Below are 12623 nucleotides of genomic sequence, written 5' to 3'. Positions count from 1 at the left end.
TACCTAACCAATGCTGTTCGTTGATAGTTATAGGCTGGATATATTTTTTATCGAACTTGTAAGCCATTTTAGTGTTTCATGGTCAGTTATTGCCTGACAACCAATAGTAAGAGTGCATTTATTGGACTTGCTGCTGCTTCGCGAGTCCCTCCTCGTGCTGTCCTCACCGTGCACGCGCGTGGTACCCACGGTCGTGAAGAGGAGGAGGATGTGGCGCGCGGAGGGGAAATGGCTGCCGAAAACAAGCCGGAAGGTAAGAGAGAAATATCGGGATTATTTCAGTTGTGTGACAGTCATGTGCTTTCTAATATTTAAAAAACAGACGAGGGTGACATGTGGTCTGAGGGACATAGACCTTTTAAAAGTGTTTTGCCTCAACATTTCATCAGCATACTCGCTCTAACGCGGAGACGTTACCTAGCCAGTGATGGTAGCTAGCCCGCTGTATGAGCAGCATATAGCCTATTTAAAAACAATCGCTCCAAGCAAACAGCGTGGCTTAAATGGTTAACTGTGTTGTCCTATTGCTATTCCGTATTTCAGTTCGTTTAAGACGCGAGCAAACTAACACGCTAACTTACTGACAACATGGCACGGCCAACAACCAACTTCTCTTTTATTTATCAAGCTTCTTTCATAACCTAAAATATCTTCTGACGAGTTTGATATGTTGTTCGTGGCGAAAAAGGTCACTTTTGTTGTAAATCATAGCTAACCACTCAGTTTTGCCCGCTTGTTAAATTTTTGCTGGCTTGCAAGTCTTAACGCCTATGTCGTGCAGTCTATTTCAGTACACCCATTGATGTTGCTACTTCAACATACATCAGCTTCTATGATTTCTGGGATTTGTAATTTCGCACGCTGTAAGTAGCGATGTGAAAAAGTGATAATTTGCATTGATTTATTCACCATGTAAATAGCAGAAAACAGGATACAGGTATGACAGATGATCATTTTTCAATGAAAAGTTTGACACAATAACCGCTCGACTTGAGTTTAAACATTCTAGATGCGTTTCTGTATCTGTAACACGGCGGAGAGTAGGCGTCCTTATGTTGGCGAGACACAGAGTAGCCTAGTGTTTTGTGTTTTGTGTGCAAGAGCCGTCACTTGGAATCAAGTGGAAAAAACAACGTTTAGTGCATTTGTGGTAGACTTATTTTTTAATAAGGGGGTAATTCTGCGTAGGTTGAATAATTGTCACGTAGTCTAACTGTCATTACATGCCAACAATCATGCAACTCAAGCCTGATGAATTCCTATGGCAACGATTAGGCATCGATAGGCTATACTAGTGCGTTGCATTCAAATAAAGTAGTCAATCACAGGTCCGCTCTAATGAACTGATCAGACTTAAAACATACATGTGATGCCTACCTATTAAAAACATTCTGCTGAAAGCAACCATAATGATAACAACAACAGCTGGTTATCGTATTGTCATTATGATGTGTTTTTGTTTGTTTTACTGTACTGTGTTTGTCGTTTATATTTGGATCGTCTAGGGCTTGCAGTTTGTTGACTTGATTAGGCTAGCTGACTTTTTTGTTGTTGCAAAGGTTATCTTGCAGACAAGATATTATAGATTCATTCAGAAAAAAAATAGTGGGGGTTTCCCTCACAGTAAAATAGCTAAATAAATGCACAAGGACCACACCACATATCTCTATATTCAAATTTTCTATCAAGATAGCTCATTCCTTTTATACCAGAAGGTGGAGACATCGAGTTATCAGAACTTTCAAATTACAGGGAAAATTCATAAGCTCAGTTTACTGGAATCCACAAAAGTGCCTACAGCACAAAGAATTAAACATACTTTAATGTTCAATAATTAACACATTACTGCTTTGAGGTGTCCGCTAGACTTATGGCAGCTTAAGGGGAATTTATATAGAGTGGTAACACTAGAAACAGGCCTTGGAAGAGTCAGAGACTAAGAGTTTAAATTTCAAAGCTGTCTTCACTACTTTCATGAAAATACAATAGATAAATAGCTCTGCACTTGAAAATCATATTATGCATTAGAGTGAGAATTCTTTGGATATATGTGGAGTGTATAGTTTTACAACAGAATGTGATAAGGCTGTTGTTATCATATGCTAGGCCAGAATACTCACAGCACTTCTCAGCTGGCTCAATAGGTTGGAACATTCTGTGCCCTTCCACTAGTAACACTCCACAGGGAGGTGGTATTGAGCTATGCAAGCTATGACCTAAGGTAAACAGTTTAATATCAGGAGTGTCTCCACTCTAAGCATTTAAACGAGCAAGATGTCTACCACTGTTTTGAAAATACTACTGTGTTAAAACACAAACACACATGGACACACACACACACACACATACACACACACACACACACACACACACACACATACACACACACACACACACACACACTCTCACACAAATACACACACACACACACACACACACACACACACACACACAAACAAACTGGTGTGCTTTATCCATGCACGGTAATGCACGTCTCTTTCGGCCTTGTTCTTTTTTTTTCTCTTTCGTTTGCCTTTTTAGAAACCCCAAGTTGAGACTCCCTTTGCAGAGCAGGTTGAGTTATTTTTGGCATTCTTGTGAGGTCAGTGTGTGTGTGTGTGTGTGTATGTGTGTGTGTGTGGTGGAGGAGCACGTGACACACTCTTCCACACGAACACACTGTCTTCTCCACACTTGAGCCTCACACACTCTCAGGCACCCCTGAATGTCCAGTGTCCTGCAGCTCTTACTTTAAGTCGTGTGGATCTCTCTGGCCATTATTCATCCATGTCACCCTGACTGTCACCAGTGGAGGTTGACTGCCAGAGGAACATGGAATGGAATGGAATTGGCATAGGGGGATGTTTTTTGGTAATGCCTGACGCCATTTTCAGGATTACATCATTAAAACGAGGGGAGTGTGTCCCCTTAACCTTTTTGTCCTTGAGGCATGTGAGTTTTCTCCAGGGTTTTGGTATTTGGCATGCATGCGCTTCCCCCTCAAGCGTAGAAGGGCAAACTATTATTTTTTTCCTAGTAGCTGCAGGCTGACATGGCACCACAAGTTATCTTCAGCACCCCATCAGATTCCTTTCCCCCAGTCCTAAATAGTCTCTTTCTCCCCTTTTCCATGTGTTCCCTGTAAGTCCAGACACTGTGGGCCTCTCAGTGTCCATTCTCTGATGATGTCTTCACAGTAGCCCTGAAGGAGCTGTAGTTCACAGTAGTAGTAACTTGCTGTTGCTGCCTTAGGCCCTTTCTTGTTTACTGCACATATTTGTCTCTGAAAATAACAAGCAGCACCAGTATACATTTAGATGGTTCCTCTAATTTAAGTTGACAGTAGGATAAATGTTACTGGGGAATTAGAGTCACTTCTTAATACTGGGTGTAGTTAGCAGGAAGGGAGAAAGCAGTCCTTAACCCAGAGCATTTATCTAGAATATGCCATTTGCAATCGACGGACGGACAATAAGAAAATGACCTTTCTCAGAGCAGGAGCTGTGCTCTCATTCCCTCTCGCCCGCTATCGCCGGGTTTTTGTGTGGGATCTGCCGTGAGATTTTTTTTCCTGCGTCCCTCTTAATTGAATTAGTGAGGCGGGGATAGATGAGTGTGTCACCTCGGCCTGGAGAGCTGCGTCTCATTCGCTTCTCTCAGACTGTCTTCGGCGAGCCCCACCTGCCTGGCAAGATCTCACACATTGATCCTCATTGATCCAAGCTTACTAGAAATGTGGACACACATACACACACACACACACGGAGTGAAAGTGTCGCCGGCGAGAGAAAGACACACACACACACACAAGCTGAATGAACCACTAAAAAAAAAGTGAGTGTGAGATTGGGAGAAGGAGCGAAAGGGGCCGTAAAAAAAGAAAAAAGAAAACAAAACGCAGAAAAACCGAAATGTCTGGCTGGCACCATAAGACAAATCAATTACAATAGATCTGGCCCCCTCTCCACATCATCACCTCCTTTGTCTTCATTGGGAATTTAGATCTATATCTGGGGGGGGTTTTGTTTTTTTTCCCCCTCCCTTTTCTTCTTTTCTATTCTTTTTTCTCCCTCTCTGAAGATCAGCGGCAGAAGATTGATCTGTCTTTCTGTTGTGTTATATAGTCCGAGTGACCAGACTCGGTGGTAAAGATTAGATGCGACTTTTTCTGCTGTAGTGAGTCATCGCCCGCCACCGCCGTGCTGAGCGGTGCGTGCCGCTGTCAGCTGAGCCGTCAGAGTCGGCTCCGATTCCAACTATTTCCAGTGGCCGTGCGTCCTACAGCTAACCAGGGCTCGCACATTTATGCGCGCTGCTGCTGTATAACAAGGCTCTCCATTTATATGAGGGGGTGCTTACCGTGACTTGAAGCCTCATTCATTTCCTTGTTTGCAAAACAAAAAAATGGTGGATTTCCTGCCCCACAAGGGAGCACCTTAGGCCAGAGTAATCCTTCTAAATGCCCCCCTGAAAGCACCCGATAAAACAGGGGCAGGACTTGTTAGAGTGGGTGGGGGAGTAGGGAGGAAATTGGCCCGCTTAACTTGTGGGCTGAATTTTGGAGACTGCCAGAACTGAATTGGACACACACACACACACACACACACACACACACACACACACACACACACACACACACACACACACACACACGTGTACACATACACACCAGAAATGCATGGGGATTGCTGATTGGGAGTTAAACCTAGATTGATCCTTGCTCTTACCAAGCTCACCCTGTTAAACATTTAAATAGTTTACACACCATTCAGATGCATGTGGGAAGAAGTTGAAAAAGTGCTGAGCTTGTTTGTGATACCGTTGACAGACTGCCGTTTTCCTTGGATTTCTCTCTGTTTCTTGCCTCCTGAAGGACTGAAGAAAATCCGTAATCCAGATCGAATGTACAGATCAGCTGTGTGTTATGCCGGCCATGCTCCTCCTAAGGGTGTCAATGCTGACACAGAGATGAACAGTAAGAGTTGGTTATTAATATTGCATCCGTGGCATTGCTCCAAGGGGCCACTGGCTTGGATTATCTATTATTCATTCATCGATTCATTTGTTTGCCTCCTTGATATTCATTTTTTTTCCCCTTCCCTCTCATCTGAGGCTTCCCTCTCTGGAGTCTCTCTCTCTCTCTCTCTCTCTCTCTCTCTCTCTTTTCTGTCTCTCCCTCTCTCCCTCTTTCTCTTTATCTATCTCTCCTTCTGACAATTGAAGTGTTTGCCTGACAGGAAGCATGTGTGTCAATTTCCCAAGCGCTGCCATTATACTGACCTGTGGTCGAGGAAAGGTTGAGGCCAGGCCGTTTATGACCCAGCTTAGACCTTGGCTCCCAGAGCATCTGATGCTTGCCTTTCTTTCATATCCTCTCCTTTCTCCTTTTAAGTTTGCCTTGATTTTCTCTCTCTCTCTCTCTGTGTCTCACTCATCCGTTAGACCCGACCGCGGCGTAATGATCTCTGTGTCGTAATATGCAGATATGATTAATGAAGTTACAGGCAACGTTTAATTTATGACTAGGAAGTGTGCATAATCTCACTCCTTCATTTGATTTTGTAATAGAAAAAGAAAGCTATTTGTCTGAATTTACATCAGTTATGTTTATTAATTGATACTGCATTGACGACGCTGGTGTGGAATGTTGATGGCTGTGGTAGTGGAACTGTTTTCGTGCCTAATAAGTGTCGGGAGCCACACATCTAACACCGGGGAAGACTTTGTTGATCTGGATAATTAAGTGCATTTCATGTTTGTTGTAATTTTTGAGAGGGGAGTTAAATCAGCCACATCTCCTTGTTATGCGATCCACTTGTTATGCTGTTTCCATTGACTGCTCTTTGCTGCTTCAAAGCACATGTTTTTAATGAACATACTTTTGAGATGTAAAGTAAATGGCTGCCGATACTGCTGTGCTGTGCTGTGCGAGGAGTTCCGCTGGTGGCTGGATGCTGTGATGCTTTTAGCTTGTAGGGGGATGTGCTTTGGCTGAGATTCAGGATGGCATTTTTCATATTTCAATCTCTCCCTTGCATTCTCACTCCATCTCTCTCATGCGCGCACGCATGCACGCACACACACACAGGCAGACAGACACGCACACGCACACACACACACACACACATGCACAGACTCATAAGCACACAGATACACACACAGACAGACTTAGACACTCTCTCTCGCTAACTCTCTCTCTCTCTCTCTCTCACACACACACACACACACACACATACCCGCATAGACACACACATGCATAGACTCATACGCACACAGACAAACTTGGACACTCTCTTTCTCTCTCTCTCTCCCTCTCTCTCTCACACATACATACACACACAAGCACACTCACACTCACACATTACTGCATGATGTAAGTGGCTGGCGCTCGTGTGTGTGACGGGCCGGTGAATGCGAGCTGCCTGGAGGTTTCCGTATCACTAGGACACTAAAATGCAGCATGTCCTGGCGGAAGCAGGTAAACCACTCATGTGAGTAATTGTGGCAGTAGTTATGATAAGGATAAAAGGCTTTAGTGGGGATCTGGCTGCGTGTCCTTTTACTGACTGGCTCAGTGTGTGTGTGTGTGTGTTTGTGTGTGTGCGAGAGAGAAAGAGAGAGAGAGAGGCAGAGAGAGAGAGGCAGAGAAAGAGAGAGAGATAGAGAGAGTCAGTCTGCTGTCTGTACGTGTGTGTGTGTGTGTGTGTGTGTGTGTGTGTGTGTGTGTGTGAGAGTGTGTGGTGTGTGTGTGTGTGTGTGTGTGTGTGTGAGAGTGTGTGCTTGTGCAGGTCCTCACCTCTGCGCTCCTTGAGATGGGATTTTCATGGCTGGGTGAGCTTGGCCCGGCCTGAAAACACATAAAGAGGCCCCTCTTTTCCCCCAGTCCAGTTTAGTTGCCCACATTTGCCAAGTCCTTCCTTCAGAGCTCCCACTGTCGCCCTCTTTGTTAAAGTCCAGTTCCATAAATATTTACATTGGGCAATTCAAGCCAAGAGAGCATCTTGATGTTTAATTTTGGATACACTGTTTGTTTGCCCAGGCAGTGGTCTTTTGTTTACTTCCCAGACACGACAGAGCACAATGAGCTCGTGCTTGTCTTGTGCAGATGAACATAGCCTCACAATGCCCACATTTAGCTAATATTCCTGGACATTTCATTCTATTAAGAACCATTCAAGTGCCGTGGCTGGCTTGCTTAATTGGGATGTGTTGTTGCTGAATGAAATTAATTGCTTTTTCTTATAACATATGAAGCTTCAATTGCTTTTTTCCTCCCTCATCAAGATGCATTAGACTTAAGGGGGGAGGGAAGTTTGCCCTGGGAACTTTAAAAAAAAAGTTCCCTGTTTTAATGAAGTAGGATCAGTGATGGTAGTCCTTGCCCTCCAAGCCATGTAGAGAGCCATGGCAGGTCAGCCAGATGAACAGCATCATCTACGCCAAAATATGAGCTTGTTCCCTGCATAGGCTGGGCCCAGTGAGGAATATTGAGTTGACCAGGACCTGCTTTTTACACAGAAAATGATGACCTTACAAATGAGTCTGCTGACATTTGTTTTTGTTTTTTTTTGTTTTTTGTTTTTGTTTGTGTCACTGCTTTATCAAACACTACATTCTCATTGGTCAGTCAAGGCATTGAGAGGTCTGTTGGTACAGAATAAGAGACTGCTGGATTGTGTTTCGGGCGTTGTAACATTGTTACGTGCAAACTTTAAATACACTACAGCAGAACCTACTTAGTCATAAGCAAAATAGTTTTAAGTGAATATACTACGGAAAGATTTGATTAGCTTGCTAGCTATCTATGTAATTGGTGGGATAACATACACCCAGTCATTTATCATTGCAAAAAAGAATGAGGCCCAAGCCTCCACTCCTAGTCTGGTTGGTGATCAGGCTGTTTGGTAAAGGCCTTTTGATTGTAGGTTTAATGAAGACTAGCATCATTGTCAGCAATGGTTTTCACATTAAATGTCATTTTTTTGGAAAGCAGGGACATGCTAAAGGTAGTCTGGAGCTATTTTTAAAGATTTTTAAAGATGACATGCAGGACGAGTCCAGTTGAGATGAAGATATATCTCTCAGGGCCATTCAGTCTGCCATGTTTTACTTTTCTCTGGTTCACAGCTATATTGTCCAGAGTTCTACCGTCGTAACAGGATGTGGGTCCAGTTAGGTGACTCTGTGACATTCCTGTGTTTGAACGAGCCCGAGTTGGGACTTTTGCCTGTAGCAATGTAGAGCCTCTGTTACAAACCATTTGTCACACTCTTTTCAGAGGGCAAGGAGCACAATGTCACTGGGTAGCATTTTTTAGTGTGTGCTGGAGACTCTTTCGATGGTTTTGTTTTTAGAGTTGTGTTGGTGTGTGTGTGTTGGTGTGTGTGTGTGTGTGTGTGTGTGTGTGTGTGTGTGTGTGTGCAAATACAAGCATACGGTCATACATTTCACTGGCGCAGCCCGAAGCAGAAGCTTCTCCATTCAAGGATGAGTCTCAGCCTCAGCGATCATATAGATTTGACGAGATGCCACAAATCAAAGTGTCCAATGCAATCAGCGCCTTTCATTTTTAGAGGGGCAAATCAGCGCTCCCCGAGTCAATGCGAAATTACAGAAGCGGGCATGTGTGACCCACTCTAAATATCGGGACGCTACCCGTGCGCGGAGGGTCAGGAGAGTTTTTGATGAGGTGCCATGTTGTCATTAGGGCCGTGCTGCTTCCTCAAACCCGAGAGTATTAGTATTAGGAAAAAGTGCCTTTTGCGTGCACATCTCTCACCTCTCCTGAGACTATTTCCTGGATTGATTGCTTTTGATTGCTGCCATATTATTTATGGAGACTTTGCTTTCCTGGTCAGCTTTCCTGGCCTTGCTCTTTTATCCTTCTTTAAAACTGGCCTGCCAATCAAAATAGTTTTTTTTTATCCTGATTGATAGATGCTCTCTTGGGTGAAGAGCTTTTTCTCTACTGCAGTGTCTAATGACTCAAATAGAGAGACAGTAGTCTAGGATTAAGAATCTATCCATCAGATTGTTGGGTAGGGAGGTTGTTGAATGGACATGATTGGACAGGGTGTGCTGTCGATAAATTGAAGGGATTGCAATGAAAGATTCCTGTTTATTTTAAATCCCAGTGTCTGATTGGTCGCTTAAATAAATTGTCGATCTTGTGCGGAAGACTCTCGTTTGACTACACTGATTGATGCTGTCGGGGGAAACAGCACTGCCTACTGAGAATCCTCTTATCCTCTGTACGTTTGTGTGTGTATTCATATTCATTAACGCCAGGTCACCTCTCTTCTAAAGCATTCCTGTGGTTGTGTCATGTCATCTGGTTGATGCCGCAGCAGCTTGCACGGGTCATGTTGTGCTGCTTTTTGTGCGCCGTAACTGCTTGTCAGAATCGCATGTGGATGAAAGCCCAATGTGCCTGCTTGATTTGATACCTATGTGTGCATGAGGTCTGAACACATCAGCAATGTTCTGCTTGCATGCTCTCCCCGTTGGAAGGCAGGACGTGCAGATTACTAATGAAATTTGAGAGAGCGAGAGAGAGAGAGAGAGAGCGAGAGAGAGAGAGAAAGAGAGAGAGAGAGAGAGCGAGAGAGAGCAAGAGAGAGAGAGAGAGAGAGTGCTGTAGCTCATTTAAAAAGGGATTATGGACACGTGTCTGACCCACAGTGCAAGTGGCAGTGTCAGCAGACATGCTGGGGGAATTAACAACAATTTGATCTATTTCTACATGCCTCTTCTTTATGATCTTGGTTGAGAGTAGGCCTACTCACTGCTTGCTCTCTATCACAGATGTATTGCTAGCAGTTGCACCAGTATGTGTTGAAACCCTGCTGCACACTTCAGCCCATCTGTATCGATTATTAAAATGTGTGTACGGCTCCAGTCAGGTAGCACATTGACAATGACACGTCTGCACCTTGGTAGCGAGGCAGCAGAAATAGTTAGTCGGTGCGCTGGGGGAGAAAGCAGTGAGTTACAGAGCCCACGGCACTGACCCAGATAGAGAGCGACTGGGGGAAAACCGCATCCGGGGCGGGCCCGCGCCAGATCCGTTTCCTGGCATCGAGACGCTACCTTGCGAGCGGACGGGCCCCCCTTTGGGATAGTAGAGGATCTCGGAGTGATTACTTATGAATGCAACTGACAGCCTTATAGGCACAAGCTTGACTGGAACCCAAGTGACTAGTCACTTGATGGAAGGAAGGAAGGAAAGGAAGGAGAAAGAAGAAGAAAAAAAATCAAAACAGCACGGCCCATTGAAGAAGCCTTTGCCCCACTAGGCCCTCAGCCTAAATTGAGTTTGTTAATTGAGGCCCTGATAGTGGGGATCATGGGGTTCAGCTCGGCAGCAACGCCTGACTCCGACTCTCGACACATCAAGGATGCCAGTGCAGTCGGCCCGACGAGCTGCATTTTACACCCGGCGTGCTGGCACACACAGAGCTCTGGGGTGGCGAGCGAGCTTTGGCCAAAAAAACGAATCCCTGATGGACAGTCGCTCGCCGACCGTTTCGCTCACTAGCTGCACTGTCCTCATAATGTTTCACTTTGTAAAAGGCCAAGCGGCGAGCCTTGAGCATCTTTATAATATACCGGTCAATGAGATGATAATTGAGCCATTTCTCTACTTGTCTTAGGTCCTTTATCATTGGAGCTGGCTCTGATTGGATTTGGATAGTATCGAACAGTTCCACAATTGGAAGCGAAACTGCAATTGGACTTTACCGTGCTGGTATTAGGGCCTTTGAAACTGTAGAATAACTTTGGCATTAGAACTGTATCTGTTTGCGTTTCTCTGTAGACCGTGTTCACTAATTGTACTGCAACAATGGGTTTTGCAGGAATACATATTGGCACTGGAAGTCAATATTATATTAGTAAATATTGACATATGGTCTGAAGCTTAATATCTGAGTCGGGACCACACAAGCGTCCGCTTACAGTAATATGTTGGAACTGATAAAGTTATTGTTTGGATATTTCATTCTCTCTGAAAAATGATTATGCAGGCTCTTTCGAGAGCAGCTCTGGGGTACCATCAACGTCTAATTGACTTTGATGAATGCTTGTGATATTGTATTTTTTTCTGCCACAGTCATGGACGACAAATAACAGTGAAGACTGCCATTCACATAGAGACAGCGCTCCGAGACAGTGGCTCAGAGAAAAAGAAGGAGTGTGAGAGAGGGAGCATCAGGGAGGGTAGAGAGAGAGAGAGAGTAAGAGAGGGAAAGAGAGACAGAAATACATAGAAGGAGAGGAGAGGAAGAGCAGAAGAGTGAGACAGAAAGAGAGAGAGAGAGAGAGAGAGAGAGAGAGAGAGAGAGACTGTGTGTTTGCATCGTGAGGGATATTGATTTAAGATTTGTTTTTGTCAGCTCTCTCAAGTTTCACGACCCTTTCCCTCGTCTCCAGGGCAAGGGCTGGTGCAAGCCGGCATGACTGATGTTGTTAAGGCCCCTAAACAGTCCCCCCCTCCCCTTCAGGAGAGGCATCAGCGATAATCTGGAGATCAGCACTCCCTTCTCCCCTCCCAACACAAATATATTCTCCTCCATCCACTGGCTTTTCGACAGACTTTTTACGCTCCACACACACACACACACACACACACACACCCGGGCCAGGGAAAAACAGACTGAAATGATTTGGCGCTGACAGGACCAACGGGATTATATGGATGCAGCCAGGTCCTTGGCATCCCCTCTAGCGAGAAACAGCACACCAACCATTACCAGACATCAGTGCAAGTGTACGTGAAGAGGAAGAGGGGTTGCTGTGTGTGTGTGTGTGTGTGTGTGTGTGTCTGTGTGTGTGTGCAGCCTGTCTGAGAGAGGCGTTTTCAGCAGTTTGTCAGTAGAGGAATGGGGCCTGTTTGTTTTTTAGTTCGGTTCTCCATTTCTCCACCTCCTCTTCCTCCTGTGCTCTTAGATATGATGTGGAGCGCTACAGTGCTAGGGAGTTAGCGTGTTGGGCTACAGCGCTAGGGAGTTAGCGTGTTGGGCGGTGCGGTGCGGTGCGCAGGCTGAGTGGAGTTGCTGGAGCTGCCATGTAGCGGTGTCGGGGCTCGGCGCTCATATGACGGGGGGGCTTGCTCTACCTGGCCTGCCTAATGAGAGGGGCCGCCCCCGAGTGGGTGGCAGCAGCAGCAACAGCAGCAGAGCTCTCTCTCTCCCTCTCTCTCTTTCGTTTTCTGTTTCTCATCTACTCGTTCTCTCTCCCATGCTCATTCTATCTCTGTAGCTGTGTTTATCTCGGCCTGTCTGTCTCCCACACACACACACACACACACACAGAGACACTCTTTCCCACAGTCTGTCTCTTTCGCCTCTCTCTCTCTCTCTCTCTCTCTCTCCCCTCGCCATATCTTGTCTTCACCTTTTCCAATTTCTTTCATCTGCCTCACCTTTTCCAATTTCTTTCATCTCTCTCTCTCTCCCCTCTCTCTCTCCCTCTCTCCCTCTCCCTATCTCTCTCTCCCCCCTCTCTCTCTCCCTCTCTCCCTCTCCCTATCTCTCTCCCCCCTCTCTCTCTCCCTCTCTCCCTCTCCCTATCTCTCTCTCCCCCCTCTCTCTCTCCCCTCTCTCTCTCCCTCTCTCCCTCTCCCT

At 45.4% G+C, this 12623-nt stretch overlaps 1 protein-coding gene across 1 annotated transcript in view; it reads left to right on the top strand.

Annotated features, from left to right (window-relative positions):
• Positions 1–228: 228 nt before the first annotated feature.
• The window catches only part of camta1a (calmodulin binding transcription activator 1a), a 358471-nt gene continuing 346076 nt past the window's right edge, over positions 229–12623 (top strand). Inside the window, exons 1-2 of the mRNA XM_076275609.1 lie at positions 229–253; positions 4874–4975. Coding sequence (XP_076131724.1) covers positions 229–253; positions 4874–4975 — 127 coding nt within the window. The remainder of the gene's footprint in view (positions 254–4873; positions 4976–12623) is intronic.

The sequence above is a fragment of the Alosa pseudoharengus genome, unplaced genomic scaffold, assembly GCF_046254945.1.
Source record: "Alosa pseudoharengus isolate Yale_2024_CS ecotype anadromous, Long Island Sound unplaced genomic scaffold, YU_APseudo_1.1 YU_APseudo_1.1_scf_9, whole genome shotgun sequence".
In the NCBI taxonomy this organism is placed as follows: Eukaryota; Metazoa; Chordata; class Actinopteri; order Clupeiformes; family Clupeidae; genus Alosa; species Alosa pseudoharengus.
Note: the sequence above shows the minus strand (reverse complement) of the source record. Positions and strands in the feature narration are given on the sequence as shown.